This window comes from Penicillium chrysogenum (genome assembly GCF_028827035.1).
Source record: "Penicillium chrysogenum strain IBT 35668 chromosome Unknown utg000004l_segment0_segment0, whole genome shotgun sequence".
NCBI classification, from domain to species: domain Eukaryota; kingdom Fungi; phylum Ascomycota; class Eurotiomycetes; order Eurotiales; family Aspergillaceae; genus Penicillium; species Penicillium chrysogenum.
The window spans coordinates 6,210,141-6,225,178 of NW_026622752.1; the positions used below are offsets into that span (position 1 = coordinate 6,210,141).

Consider the following 15,038-nt stretch of genomic DNA (forward strand, 5'->3'; position numbering starts at 1 on the left):
ATGTGGCCATGCGTATAGCAAGCCGGTATAGCAGAAGAAGAAGGAGGGTCCCATGACTTCCATTTACTGGCAAGGCTTTTTCCTAATGAAGTAGTGTCTGCATTCGGAAATTAGCCAATTTAGGTAATGGGTATGTTGGAATGATACGATGAAGGAAAACTTCGTCTCTGTTCAGTCAAGATACGTTGCCAAGATCTCCTTTTGCGAAAAAGACAAGAATTAGTTAAGGATCTATTTAGGGAATTTCCCGAAGGCGCATACCCGAAAGGCGATATGATAGCCCCTTTTGGTCCTAGATAGCCACCGCTATAGTAAGGTGTACCAACAGCAGCCTGATATACACTATCAATCCACTTTCCCGTCTTTGTCGATGGGCTCATTGCTGGGCTGGTCGACCATGCTATAGGAGGTATATTTATGTGGAAGACCTGCAACTTGTGAACGGTATTTCTGTATGAACTGCGTGCCCAACCTCGGGCCGGTGAATACGTGCCGTTGCCAGAGGTACCAAGCCAAGACCATATAGGCAGTAGTGATGAATATAACGACACTGAAGGGGCGCAAGTGTCAGATTTCTGAGCTCAACAGATCCAATTCGGCTTTGAGAAAACGTCTTACCTAACCCAGTTCATGTTGGCATTCAACAAACTGATCTGATAGTGCATCTTCAATGGCACTGCATTCTTTCAATAAAGGCAGTTTTCCAACAAGCTTCCTCAATTATGTAGGATGATCAATGGCGGACACCCCAACAACCGACCTCGGGAAGGGGCGCGACGGCCCGAGTACGGTCTTATACACCTGCCACTGCGGCACTGCCTCGCCGCCGCTCTACAGTGGCCTCTTGCATGAATGGACTGTAAGATCTGATCTCTTTACCCCATTGGAGGACTACAAAAGGAGTTGCCACCAGGGCCAAAGACACAAATGCAAGTAGCGAGCTGGCCCACTGAAATCCAAGCTTCGTGTACATGGCTGTTGCAGCCAGAGGGAGAAAGGCGATGGAGATGTTCTCGACGAAACCCACTGCCCCCAGGGCGCTCGCAGCATACTTACTGTACGCGTCGATGAGATAGTTAGCATTGCCAACGATCACCGCTGTCGTCCCGAACCCAACCATCGCCAGGCCCACGGTGGGCGCCATCCAAGGTATGGAAGTGTACGATGCCCACCCATACACGAACATGCCGCCCGTTACACCAAAGAATCCACCAATGATCGATGCATGTAGCCGAGCCTCTGGGATCGGCGTGCCCGGTGCCTCGGTGTTGCGGGCAGCAGATGCATAGTACCAAGGATTAGTTAAGATGCAAAATCCACCGCCCAGGAGTTCCCCGAACACGATCGCAATTTGGATATACCCGCACTGGATCGGATCCCACCCATAGAGCTCGCTGTATACCTGCTCCACCGACTGCGTGAACAGATAGATCGTTCCCAAGCTGAAGGCAGCCCACACCGTTGCAACGAACACGACCCCTTCCGTACATAGCATGTACAGAGGCCGTTGAACGCTCTGCAGAATAAGCCGAGGCAATGTTACCCGATCGATCTTCTCGGTTGTGTACGCGTTCTTCCCCTCGCGGCGCAGTCGTTTGGCCCTGGCGAGCAGGATCGCCGGCCCGCGGCTCTCTGGAAGACCGAAGATCAGGATCGGAAATAGGGCAGCGGTCCAGATTAGTTCGATGTAACCAATCCAGCGCCATGACAGAAATTGCAGGATGCAAGAGCCAAAAACCGGGCCCAGGCTTGTCGCTGCCAGGTAGATGGTCACATACAAACAGATTGGGACACTGCGGGCTCGATCGCCGTGGAAAGTATTCGATGTAATACCGGCAACGGCATCGCTTATCAGCGGAACACAACCTCCGCTGAAGAATCGAACCACAATCAGCGTGGCGAAGTTTGTTGCCAGCCCTACAGGAATCAAAAAGCAAACAAAACAAAAATAGGTGGTGAGAAGGACAGGTCGAACGCCAAAGTCCTCCATCACAGGAAACAGAAGAAGCGGGCACAGCGCTGCCCCGATGGCCCAGGATGTGGTTAGCCAGTAGGAATTGGGGAACGTCGCATCGGAAATGTGAAACTCTTCGCCAATGGCCGTATGAGCCACTGTTAGGATTGTCCCATTCATTGAGCAGATAAAGCTCGCCAGCAAACCAATGCCTGTGGCCTGCCATTTCTTCCAGAGAGGCCAATTGTATGGATCGTTGGGATCATTGTCTCCATCCCATGCGACGACGATCCCGTTCTCTTGAGTGAGGCATGGGCCTAGTTTCCGTGATCAGTGGATTGATCTCAGTTCGCAAGTTTAAGGCATGTGCATACTAACCTTCGTTAGGAGAGCCCGATACAGGGCACAAATCAATTTCGAGCTCGTCTAGCGTGACGGGTACGTTTCCAAGGTCGGCTGTAATGCCATCTGCTTTCGATGCAATCTGTCGCCGTGGGCAATCCGGTCGTGGCATCATGGCAGGGGTAGCGCGCGACAAGCTCTCCTGGCGCGAGAAGGAGGTCCCCCAACGATGTCCAGCCCCGTATAGCAGTGATATATTTGTCGTGATATTAATCAGAGGAGGTGCTCATTCAACACTGTTGGGGGTAGTCTCGGGTAGTCGTGAGGAATATAATATATATTAGAGCATGCCTTGGTCCAATTCAAAAAAGACCTTTCACATCATTTTCTTATTCTATGATTATTTTAGATTAACTAAGACTAATCATTTACATACATACCAGCATACCTGCATACCTACTAGTACGTAGGTAGATACCTCTAGGTAGATACAGGTACGTGTAGTTCCTTAGTTGTACAGTTTCGGAATTTCACTAGTCCTGAAGAGGCAATTATATCAATTAGGTAGGAAGCCCAAAGTAGTAAGTCAGCCTATACAGGAGTAAACTATTAAGTCTTCTGCAAGCAATGGGGTTAGCCTCTAGTTATAACACACTATATACAGTCATACTTCGATCTATGTACACGTTCATCTTACTAGATCACCATTATATTTCTACCAAGTATCAATTATACATAGGTCGTACGGATTATATAGAGCTAGAACATAAAAATGAAAAGTGATCGTTTCATTCATGTTTCGTCCATGAATACATACGTACAGATGTATGTATGCTACAATGTAAGTATCTCTCTTAGGCAACTACGCAGCACATGTATATCATGGCAATCGTGTTGATTGAACAAATAAGAAAGGAAATAAAGGTACCCTGGCTCTTGTTAAGCAAAAGACCCGAGGGAGAAGAATCAGAAGAGAAGAAAGGAAAAAAAAAAAAAAAGGGTCTAGGTATAGCCGTAGCCTGGCCCACGAAAAAAGAATGAGCATGCTCAGAATCAAAAGCGAGAGAGAATGGAAAAACAGGACATTTATGCCCAGAGGGACAGGTATGGGTATGGCTGATCCCTCGAATCAGATGCAAATGAACAAGGAAAAGAAAATGGACATCCCAGCCACTATAGAGATAGAGAGAAAACAAAAACTAATCAATGGCGACCAAGCAGCTTGTTGATCACTTTTGGGGAATTTTCATGGAAAAAAAAAAAAGGAAAGGGAAAACTCCGTCAACCAGCCCTATCACTCGACAAAAAACAAAAGGAAAAGAACGCTAAGAAGGTCCTAAGAAACGAGGAATGAAAACGATCCATTGAAAACGAATCAGACGGATGGATGCAAGTCGAGGTCAGATGGTGATGTATCACAGTATTGCAGTTGTGTAAGAGTATAAGGAGACCCAGTCTACCCAGTGACACCCATGGCGCCTGCACTCGGGCGCGGCCTATATGCCACATTTGATGGCTGGCCATCAGGTGCCCCTGCAATGGGTTGGTTACCGTTGCTGGTGCTACGGTCACGGTGATACGCTGCTGGGGGAGGACCGAAATCAAGTCCAGTCTGGGCGTTGGTGCTTGCCGAGTGAGAGTGTCCGCCTGGGCCGGGCACATGGCGAACAGAACTTTGCATCTGCCAGGCGGCATCCTGAGAAGGATCAGTCTCAATACGCGCCGAGGTGGGAGTGCTATTAGTTCGGTTGGGGGTGGTGATCGTGAAAGTCTCGCCACCGTTCTCCGGTTTCTGTGCAAAGCTGCCTCGAGCAATATCGCCGTATCGTTTGAGGATTTCCTTGGTAGTCACTTCGGCATTCTCCCGGAACAGATTTTGATCACCCAACACCGATTGTAGGTCTTCTGGAATCTATTGATAGAGTCAGCACAATTACAGCAAGACCTCAACCTGGACAACTTACTTCGCAGAATACATCGTTATACGCGATCAGGGCGTTGACAGCCTCGATGGACAGGAAGCTCTCCTCCACTGTGCTGTTTTTGGCATTCGGATAGAGGATATTGGGCGTGATGACAGTTGCAAGATTGTGAATGTCCATTTTGCTTCCAGACTCTTCATCCACATGCGAGAAGGATGATGTCCAATTTAAGAAGGCAAACAGGACTTCCATCGTATCACGATGGGCTTTCGGGAGCAGACAGCATGTCAAGTGAAGTAGTCGCCTTTGTTTCTCCGGGTCCTCCATTTCTGCGACATAGGTTAGCATTGCGCGAGCAGGCCAGTTACCATAGCATCAAAACTTACTTTGTGAGATGACAAAGAGTCTATGTAGCTTGAAAGTCAAGAGCGGATCGGGCATCTCGCGGAGGAACTTCTTCAAGAGAGCTGCGATCTGCACAGGCGTTTCCTTTGTCAGATCAACTTGCTCATACTTGGTGTCGATTAGCTCCGCAGTATCCTTCAATCGGCGGATATTGCCGTTCTTTCGGAAGACACCCTCCACAGACATATCCATTTGTCGCATAGCGCAAACAGAATCATCAACCAACGTCGGAATGCGGAGAGCACCAGGGCCAACACCGTGACTTGACTCTGTGCCCTCCTTCTCGACCAAATAATCCAGACCGACACCGAATACACCCTTCTTCTTATTGCCCTTCTTGTTGTCCTTGAATGCACGGCCAAAGATGTTCCATATGGTAGGTTTGCGCGACTCAATCAGAGATAGTAGTTCCTCCATGTTGAAATAGCCCTCTAACAAGGGTTCCATCTGTAGCACAGCAACGTGGCGAACGATGAAATATTCCAAAGCAGTCAGTTCCGAGAAGTACCGCTTGGTCCGGGTTGGCTCCATGAGGGCCTCCAGATTTCCACTAGATACTCCCCGCTGGTGACCCTGGTTGTACTTGGGCATCGGCTCTGTTCCCCCAATGAGCTTGGTACCAGCATGTCTGTAAGCATTGGGTCGCTGCTCCTTGGCTTGCTCAGCAGCAACAATGCGAGGGATGTCATCTAGCGTCAGAGCATCCTGGGCCCCAAAAGTCAGATCGGTAACGGTTTCGCCATTGGCATCCCGTTCTTCAACAATCTGGAAACCGTGACCCCTAGGATCACTGCCATCATTGCCAGATGACCCCGGTCGGGCACTTCTGCCCTCTGGTCCGTCAATGATTCTGGATGCGCGGGCACGTTTGTATGTTGTGGATAAGGTTCGCTCGTTGCGAATAGAGCGCAGCCGACGCATCTCACCAACGGTCTGCTCAAGCGATGTTTCTTCGAAGCCATCTCGCGAGGCACCGCCATATGACTGTCGTGTGTTTGCCCGGCGAACCTGGGGTGTGGCCCGATGGCCGTCTTTGTTGTCATAATCGTTAAAATTGGGGTCGCCTGGGGCGAATCAAGTTAGACAAACTGCCGGCGGTATGGGGGTAATATAAAAATGTCCTACCTGAGGTTTGAGGCAAGGTCCCCCCAGATCGCAGTACAGCAAGGAGCCGCGCAAGTGCCACTTTCAGTAAGAAAACAAATTGCTGCAATTTTGAAACTGGGGTGAAACCACCCTTCACAGTGGGGCCCAGTTTCATCCGGTGGGCGCAAGCGCCGCAGTAGACTTGCTCCTCGCTGCCGCTCCACAATGCGTCTTGCAGATCAGCGGTCAAGTCCTTCTCACATGATTTGCATGAAAGATGAGGCGGTTTGGTGTGCCAACGACTCTGTCCCCATTGAACACATTCGTCGTCAATTGGCTCTTTGCAGGCGATGCAGCAATCTGAGAGTTGATCGGCCAAACCTTCTACCCCAGCCATCAAGTCGACTGGTGTATCGTCATTTTCGCGCCCTGCCAATGATTCCAGATCACGGAGGCGGTCCAGAAAATTTTGTAACCCGTCTGGCGCAGACTTCTCGCGTTCGAGCTTGAGTGCACCTTGTAGACCGATGCGGATAAGGAGTTTGAGGTAATGAGCGAGACCAGTAACAAGAGACAGAAGTTCCTGGGTCACGCCGAGTTTGCGTACCCCGGTTTCTTGGGTTTTCGATAGAAGGGCGAAGAAAGCGACAATTTTTTTGCAGAGAAGTTTGGCTTCGCGGCCATAGGAAAGTTCTGGTTCGAAAGAATCAGGCATCGTCCCCGACGACGTGAAATCAGCTGCGCGAGACTTACCTTTTAACTCGTGGGATTTGATATAATCCGCTAACTGATCGACTGCACCGAAGAGGATTTCCACATGTTCAATGAAGCGCTTGGCTACAAGAACACCATCGATGTAAGCGCCGTTGCTCACGTGAAGCAGCATATCTGAGATGCAAGCGGCCGATGATTCTTCAAAGGTCGAAAGGGTGTTCCAAATATTAAAGACCTTCTCTTCCATAATATCTTCCTCGTCGCGAATACGCTTTCGCTCATCTTCGCTGGCATCCTCATCCACCGGCGGAGGCTCCCATGTTTGGCCAGCAGGGGATAACCGGACATTCCAGAACTTGTGGATCATATAACATTCGGGGTGCCAGTGTTGATTTTGGCCGTTGCGGAAAATCTCGACAAACTGTTTTAGGATCGCAGTGTGGCACCCATGGCACCGCTGGGCAAACTGGGTTGAGTAGTGAAAGTGGCAGTAAACCTTGCTCTCGTGCTCATAGTAAGAGTCCTGAGCACCGAAGACGGTCGGACAGACGGAACAGGTAAAGTGCTCAATATGATACTTCCGGTCTAAGGCTGTAATGTATGATCCACGTAGTGCGCCGCCGCACTCGTGGCAGAGGAGGCTCAGTCGTCTAAAGTAATCGGTTTCACAAAGCGGAAATTGGCAGCTTGAATCTTCTGAATCGACGGGGAAAAACTTGGAAGCAACGATCTCGCCACAGTCCTGAGAGGAGTGCAGAGGTTAGAAAAGATTCCCAAAAGGCCTAGAAGAAGCAACTTACTTCGCACTTGAAACACTCCAGATGAAAAGTACCTCCCAAGGCTCGAACAAACTGACCAGTGAGAGATTCACCGCACTTTTGACAAAGGCGCGATGAGCCGCCGGGGGACTTATTTTGACGTCCATTCACCCGCGAGCGATCTCGGGGTGTCGAGCGGTCGCGGAAGCCGGCCTGGTCAGGACCCAGGCCACGACTCGTGCGCCCACCATCCTCCTGGTTCACCGGAGTGATTGGGCTTGGGCCTCCCGTTCGTGTCGATGGTGAGTCGAACGGAATTAAACTGTCCTCAGGAGATGTTGGTGTGTTTTTCGTATAGCTAGCCCCGTAGCCAGAGGTATCGACGGTGGGACGGCCGCTGGGGTTGCCTGCGACCAGGCTGGCTGGGAGTCCACCGGGGGGCATATTGGTCCCCCGTCAGCAGAAATACGGCGGGGTTTGTTGGGTTGAATCCGAACGCTGCATGCAAATAATAGAGAGTAGGGGACGGGCGAGGTAACGTGGTAAACAGGATTTACGGGAAGTGTTGAATCGAAGATGCAACGCGGTTACAGATTGGCGGGAAATTGGAGGTAGGCTGGGCGCGTACGGTCGAGAGTCTGATTCTTAAATTAGAATCCCATGCTTTGGCTGGTTTAACCGGGGTCACTGTTGTTCCCCAGAGTGTACTCACCCTCACGCCATGTAATGACACGCGGGGGTGGCCGATGTAGTAGTGACGGGAACAGGGCGCGCGCAAAATCACGGGAATCGAACTGTGGAGGCGGGTATAGAGGAAGGTAGCTGTGAGGCGAAGGGTCTGAAAGCGCGCGGGCTAGAGGACGCGGGGGCCGATTTTCGAGGGGATTGGGGAGCTTTCAAGGTGAGACCAACAGAGGGCGCTGATTATCGGGCGACAATCATCCCAAACTCAACCGACGGCAAATTCCAGGACTCCAAGAACGAGATACAAGATAGGGAAAAAGAAAAAGAAAGAATAAAGTGCCAGGGCGAGGGGAAAAGAAGTGGGCTGGGGAGGAATGGAGATGGAGATGGCTTGGGCATTTGTTGCCCCCCCTAATTAGTTCGGGACCCTGGGTCACGTGGTCCATATAGAATTTCCATTTCTACTGGTATATTAGGGGATTACTAGGATATTTCACATTACTGGAGTATACTTGAATTCATTCATATCGAACTGAGTTAGGGTATCTGACAATTATCAATATTGCACTGTGTATTGAGTGCATGTATGGAGTAGACAACAGCTTACTGTGTACAACATACTCCGTATCGCCCCCTATGTGCCATCAGTGTGCTTTTTATAGAACATTCTGCTTGAATATCTAATTATTTTCGTATTAATTTACTGGAAGTCTCGTGTTTTAGTCGTAATACATATGTAGATGCAACCTTAAATGCATCAGAGGTCTAATTTAGGGCTACGTATGTATTCTGTCTGTAACCTTTGATATCATATATCTGTCAAGTCTAGATGTTTCAAATGTTGATATCTTTTTAAGGACATCTGGATCTCAAAGACATGGAATACTGGGAATATTTACTACAACAGGAAGATTCAATACAGGTACATATTATGTAGACAATATCTACATATGTACATAGTCCATGTACCCAAGTGTGCTTTCTGAAGTCCTCAAGAATCTCATCAGACTGATCATTACATTGGGCTATAGGTAATATAGTGTGTTGATGTGATTACCCGTACAGTGGAAAGTGGGAGGCTGGAAAATGACGTGGGTTAACAAGAAGAAGAAGGAATAGAAAACAGAACATATATGCATATTTGTGGAATGTAAGTTAAAAAAACATTGAAGTCATAGAAGAGAAAAGATAGAACATTGAAAATATCGGAATACGAAAGAACAGAAAAACAAACACAACGCCTGAACCACCTTAGCCACATACATATGTATTACTTCCATGATTTGCCCCATACTCGACCCCATATTTATTCCCATAATGATATCCCTCCAGATGTCCATAATGATGGTTTTATTAAACTGAAATAGGGTGAAAAATGAAGCTTTTACTATGGGGGATCATAGTAAATGGCACTCGTATTGGAAATGGTCTGCCAAGCAGGGCTTACCCTAATACGGTTAGAGGACTGTGCCAGCAGTGTTTACCATAATCTCGCGACTTGACAGTAGGGACGAATGGCACAAACGGTCCGCGTTCGACGACGCTCGCATGCTATCTAAACCAAGTATAAAAGCCGAGACCAATGACGTACATGACAGCGACACTCATACAGGCATTGACGACGATGGAGATAGGAGGAACACCCAAACGATGGCAGTCCTACCCTTAAACCGACGGAGTCGACAGTGAGACGGCATGAGTGTCGACGACGGATCTATCACTATAACTGACGATATAGGAATTGATTATAAAAGGAGAATGCCATTCATTACAAGGCGTTTGTTACTCCGGGAAACTAGTTATATTCATTTATCCATGTACCTAACGAGGACGTGGGTAGGCCTTCGAAGCCTTCGAAGCGAGGGACGGTGGCCTGACCGCCTTCATATCATGTATTGCCATTAGCTATCTCTCACGAATATCATCTTTTCTTGCATCTCCCACAACAGTTCCCTTGAATGGGGCAAACATTCCTTCACTGTGGTCCTCCGGCTCATTGTCCTCGTCCGCCGGCCCCTAGCGTACTGGAATATCTTCGGTCATTTCTCTGCAGAACTGCCTCACGTCCAAATATAGCCGTCATCTCCGGTTTGGCTACAACTGCTTCCCCGTTACACAACTCGATACATTCGAAGTCTATGATAGACACAGAAGGATCGGCGTCATCCTGGTGGTAAAGAACGTTGTGCGGACCGGGGTCCGCCCAGACAATTCCGACGGCCCGAAGAGCATTAACGGCGGCTAAAACCTGCTGATAGACAAATTCTTTCTGATGGGCATATAAATCAGCCCATCTCCTATACAGCGGCTCTCCCTTCACCTTCGCCAGAACTAGTATGAACCCATATGGGAACAATGACGAACAGCGGATCACTCCTGCGGCGTAGACAGAGGGGATAAAAGAATACCCACCAGGGCGCTTCTCGAGGAGAAGCTCGTAGGTCTTCCTCTCGTTCCAATACCTAGAAGTTCGCCAATAGCTTTCAATAATAGACTTTGGTCAATGCAAACCTTTGAAAGTCGGACGGCGTCCAACACTTAGCCACTGCGGGCTGTCTATGCCAGAGGACCTCGAAGATGGCCGTATATTTAGTAACTCGGACGGACTTCATGACCTCGACGGAGTCTATCGCAACGGACTCGTGGCCGCCAAAGAGTATTGTCTGAGTTGTCACGTGAAATGTCTGCAGAGGAATTTGATTATCCGCGGCGGAAGGGTTAGGGGTAGAGTGGCCTCGGTAGGGGGAATCGCGTGTCGAGGCTTGGAGGCCCGTATGGGGTTTTGTAACTATCCATAAAGTTTTGTTAGTATACATTCTAAGCGCGGAGAATGCTTCCTACCGTACCATTTTTGGATCGAAGTCGGGGGACTCGTGGTACTTCGTGTCCTCAGAGGCGAGGATAGCGGCCGCCATAAAACACTGCCTAACGGATGGCTGTGTGGCAGCTTGCGGGATAGGTTTCGTCATCTGGAATCGGCAATCCTCGACCCGCTTGAGAAACACGGTATGCGTATACATGGATAACACACCATAGACTGTGTTGTTGTCTCTCATTTGTTCAACGAGCTGGCCTAGATATCTGTTAGTCGTGTGCCTTCGACAAAACATTCAGACGTGTTACCCAGGCCACATTGCAGTGGGCTAATACTAGACCAGCCCGCGTCGATTTGGTTGTCATCGAGACTGACAGTCCAGAATGTCTTCGGCTCGATTGGTAGAATGGTCTTCCGATATTGACCAGGTTGAAGGAGAACGACGTCAGGAATCACGTCGGTCCGAGGAAGGGCGACTTGACGATCGCCGAATTGCAAATTGAGCCCGGCAGACTTGCACGCTAGTGAGACGGCGTCGCAGACATGCTTGTCGAACCGCCCGGTGAGACCAAGTTCACTTCCAACCACGTAGGTGTCAGCAGTGACATCCGTGCACGGGACAAGCCCACTGAGATCAGCGTTTTGAATTATTCGACGAACGTCGTCCTCAAACGACGTCCATTCATGGAACAATCTCGCTGAGATAGATGATCGAGAGTTTGATGGGTCGTAGGTCCCAATTTCTTGAGTGAGTATCGGCAATGGCCGGGCCAGCAAATCACTCGCGGTTTCCATGCCAGAATGCTGGGAGTGAGAAGTAGCCTGAGTGACGATCGGGTTTGTAGGTGAGGGCTGTAGCATTGTGTCATCCCCTACTATAGGTTGTTGGTAGTAGAGGGTTTGGTGGGGCGCGGGCTGGTCCGCTGTCGTCGCCTTCGTCGACGCCAGAAAGCCCTCGAGATCGTTCGGCAGCCTCGAAGCTAGACGGGTAACTAGACGGGTAAATTCATTAGCGGCTTTTCTCAACGGCTGTTGAGATTCAAGTGCCTAGTCCACCAGGTAGGGAAATGATACTGGTAAGGAGGGTTCGCCGTGGCGTTCTATGACAAAGCTTCCAAGCTTATTCGGGACTGAAGTAATGAGTCGAAGAGGGGACTGCCCGGAAATGTAGAAATTCAGTTGATACGCGATGTTGACTACTCTTTGCAAAGTCCGGTTCCGTACTATGATTGTTGAACCTGTCATGGGAGATGGAAAAAAGGATGTCGAACTACATATGTACCTACCTAGGTAGGTCGCCTGGTGTTGACACTGCAACTATCATCTCAGCATCCAGATCCCGGAGACCAAGGCTAGATCCAGGCTATGCAACTCACCTCACATTGGTAGAAGAAGATCCACCAGCTGTTGTACATGCATTTGGAGTAAGCATTAACGAGAGATTCAACCAAAATCCTGTGAAGCCGCACAGAGATCAGCTTCCCAGCTTCCCTCCGAGCCGTAGAGCTGGTATGATGTCAAAAAGCATCCTTTTTCCAGAGAGTTTATGGCAGCAGCGGATTTCGAGATCGAGATTCTTCGCAGAAAGGAGACCTTTTCTTGAGTACGGATATAAAAGAGAGGTAAAACAGAGATAAGATCAAAGATCAGAATTGCAGCCTGCAGCTTGCAGCAAAACCTGTTAAATTTGCAAGCGATATATCTTTGAGATAACAGAGATCGGAAAAGTTCCGAGGGCTAGATTTGCAAGCTCTATAGAGGCCCCATTGACTAGAAAGCTTCAAAACAGAAGAGTATCACGACGTCGACTACTAAAGTGGAGCTTTTAGCTCTCTCCGAAGCAGGAAAGAATCCTGGACTATGTATGAGAAAACCCCGCAAATGCTCACGTGGGGGGCCATGTGATGATTCCTTGGCGATTCACTCCCGCTACCGGACCGATGAAGTCAGGTGACTCCGTTTCCATATTGTAAGGATATCCATTACAAAGAATGAGGTAGAAAACAGAGAAAGCTATCTTAGAGGCTTGGATTGCCTAGGTAGGGAAGTAAGTGTTATAATTCAGTAATTTGATATGACCGAAAAGACTTTTCTCCTACACCGCCCTGTGATAGATAAACTCCGTTCTAATTTACGTCATCGTGCTCTAGTGCGTTATATTTTTAGAGGGGGACGCGATCGGAAGATCGTACAGCTCAAAAGTAGGCTTACAGTAAGAAATGATGGTCATCAAAAAGTAGTTCGTAAATAAACAGGATTGTGTGGCAAAGGGGTTCTTTGTATGGACTGAGCGTGGACTGAGCGTTGGACTGAGCGTTGGACTGAGCGCTCAACAGACGTTTTCTTTGAGCCGCTGAGTCTGAGCCTGGACTGAAATTTACTCAGCCTGAAGCTTACCCAGGCACCCTTCGCCCTCTACAAATACACGGACACATGACCAGTTCACCCCCAGACGTTGCAAGATGGGTGACCAGTGCACCCTGCGCCTCGTTCGTGTACGTGCTTTTCCAATGGTCTATTTGGCCAAATTTACCCCGGATCACTAATCTCTACATTACAGGAATTGAGACAGGTCGAGCGGAGCGAGCAGCTTGGTATGAGATCTCCTTACCTAGGTACCTTCATTAATTATGGGGACCCACATGCTGACCTCGGTACAGCTTTCACCGTCCGTTATGAAGAAAACAACATTCGTGATATCCAGGCTCTCATTATTGGACCTCCAGGCACCCCATACGAACTGGGATTTTACGAGGTACGATCTACTTATCCAAGGCTTGGCCTGAGCACGCCTATGGAAGTACCGAGGTATGGCTAACCAATTGTAATCGTCAGTTCTCCATCAAAATCCCGTCAGGTAAGATGGTCTTCTCTTTCGAAAAAGGCACTTGCTAAATCACAGCGGCATAGATTACCCAGCAAAACCCCCGGTAGTGAAGATCCGGACAACCAACAAAGGCCGAACTCGCTTTGGTCCTAATCTATATGCCAATGGGAAGGTCTGCTTGTGAGTGCGCCCCGGGGAACTATTGGGTTTCTGCAGAAGCCGATACTGACATTGTCCAGGTCAATCTTGGGGTAAGATTGCCCTACAATATGGATGGCTTTTATGGAGCCTCGCTAACCTTACAACAGAACTTGGCATGGTTCTCGGGGTGAGCAATGGTCGCCTGCACAGGGACTCGAATCCGTTATGCTGTCGATTCAGAGCCTGTTATCATCGAACCCGTATACCCTGGAACCAGGGTTTGAGGACAACGAAAGGGCGAACGACACGGAAAACATGGAGATCTACAAATCCAAGGTAAAGATCGCAATCTTGCTAGAATAAACTTGACAATGTTGGCTCACATTTATACTAGATCCGTCATGAGAATCTACGACTAGCAGTCATCACACCTCTTGAACAAGCCTTCCAAAATTCGTCCCCTCCCCGCCGAACGGCGCCAAGGGTCGGTCAGGAATCCAGCGCGGAAGAAGATAGTGATGAGGAACTCGAACCCGAACCTGGATTGCTTACTGAAAGCAAGTTTCGCGACTTTTGCAAGCGACGGTTCCTGTGGTACTTTGAGTTCTACCAGAATGCTATCGAGAAAGGTATCGCGGACGAGTCACGCAGACAAGGAACGCCCTTCCTTCAAATGCCATTTGAAGGGTATGGGAATGTCATGGATGGAGAATGGAACTACATCGACCTGCAAGCCCGTCTGTTGGCCCTTCGAGACCGATTGATGGAAGAGACACACAGCTGGCCCGTCGAGGGTCTTGCTCTGGTCAATCAGGATGCCGGGATTGCAGTTAAATTGAGGGGCCAGCATGAACAGATTGCGGCGGAATTGAAGGCTTATCCCCAAGTGATCGATTTGTCACTGGTGGATGGCAACCCCTTCATCTGGAGACTCACTTACGTTGGCCGCAACGAGTCCAAGTTGGAAGGTGGCATCATCAAGATTAAGATTTACATCAGTCCACGACATCCAGAGGAACAACCTCGGGTCTTTGTCGAGTCACCTCTCTACCATATTCGTGTTTCCAAGCTCGGTGTGTTGATGTATCTTCCTTCGCATGCCGAAGAGATCGGCCAACACATCGAGGGTATCATCAACACGCTGGAAGATGACAACCCCCCGTACAACCCCCTCATGACAGTGAACCCAGAGGCGGCCGCTCTGTGCTGGGGTTCGGAACTAGACCGGAGGCTCTACAGGCGCAAGCTTCGATCATCCCTGGAGGAGTCCTGAGGGGTGAGCTAGCTCACCTCCCCGCAATCTTTGCTATGAAATGTGGCATAATCAGGCTACATGACAGTATTCGGCTACCATTATCAACTTTGCTTCGCTTGAACTGTATCATTTTCC

At 49.1% G+C, this 15,038-nt stretch overlaps 5 protein-coding genes across 5 annotated transcripts; 1 reads left to right on the top strand and 4 right to left on the bottom strand.

The window, feature by feature from the left end:
• Window positions 1-793: 793 nt before the first annotated feature.
• On the bottom strand, window positions 794-2,468 carry N7489_008315 (uncharacterized protein; the record flags this gene model as incomplete). The annotated part of the gene is made up of 2 exons (XM_056714065.1): window positions 794-2,271; window positions 2,333-2,468. 2 exons carry the CDS (start codon window positions 2,466-2,468, stop codon window positions 794-796), a joined length of 1,614 nt encoding a protein of 537 aa, XP_056567780.1.
• A 1,284-nt stretch (window positions 2,469-3,752) lies between these two features.
• Window positions 3,753-7,625, bottom strand: N7489_008316 (GTPase-activating protein LRG1; the record flags this gene model as incomplete). The annotated part of the gene is made up of 5 exons (XM_056714066.1): window positions 3,753-4,208; window positions 4,261-4,547; window positions 4,605-5,687; window positions 5,749-7,165; window positions 7,224-7,625. 5 exons carry the CDS (start codon window positions 7,623-7,625, stop codon window positions 3,753-3,755), a joined length of 3,645 nt encoding a protein of 1,214 aa, XP_056567781.1.
• A 232-nt stretch (window positions 7,626-7,857) lies between these two features.
• N7489_008317 (uncharacterized protein) lies at window positions 7,858-8,276 on the bottom strand. The gene is made up of 2 exons (XM_056714067.1): window positions 8,140-8,276; window positions 7,858-8,074 (listed from the first exon to the last, which is right to left on the bottom strand). The coding sequence occupies exons 1-2, from the start codon at window positions 8,262-8,264 to the stop codon at window positions 8,035-8,037; spliced, it is 165 nt and encodes a 54-aa protein (XP_056567782.1). The 5' UTR covers window positions 8,265-8,276; the 3' UTR covers window positions 7,858-8,034.
• A 1,582-nt stretch (window positions 8,277-9,858) lies between these two features.
• Window positions 9,859-12,095, bottom strand: N7489_008318 (uncharacterized protein; the record flags this gene model as incomplete). The annotated part of the gene is made up of 6 exons (XM_056714068.1): window positions 9,859-10,327; window positions 10,377-10,528; window positions 10,712-10,938; window positions 10,989-11,672; window positions 11,967-11,991; window positions 12,057-12,095. 6 exons carry the CDS (start codon window positions 12,093-12,095, stop codon window positions 9,859-9,861), a joined length of 1,596 nt encoding a protein of 531 aa, XP_056567783.1.
• Window positions 12,096-13,142: 1,047 nt separating this feature from the next.
• On the top strand, window positions 13,143-14,921 carry N7489_008319 (ubiquitin-conjugating enzyme E2; the record flags this gene model as incomplete). The annotated part of the gene is made up of 8 exons (XM_056714069.1): window positions 13,143-13,175; window positions 13,241-13,274; window positions 13,341-13,435; window positions 13,516-13,537; window positions 13,591-13,687; window positions 13,747-13,758; window positions 13,816-13,984; window positions 14,043-14,921. The coding sequence occupies 8 exons, from the start codon at window positions 13,143-13,145 to the stop codon at window positions 14,919-14,921; spliced, it is 1,341 nt and encodes a 446-aa protein (XP_056567784.1).
• Between the last annotated feature and the right edge of the window lie 117 nt (window positions 14,922-15,038).

Excerpts from the sequence above, each read along its gene's own strand:
- N7489_008317 (XM_056714067.1), bottom strand. The coding sequence starts at position 8,264 with ATGCCCAAGCCATCTCCATCTCCATTCCTCCCCAGCCCACTTCTTTTC. Across the intron at positions 8,075-8,139 it reads TTGGAGTCCTGGAATTTGCC|CTCCCCAATCCCCTCGAAAA; the intron begins GTCGGTTGAGTT and ends TCACCTTGAAAG.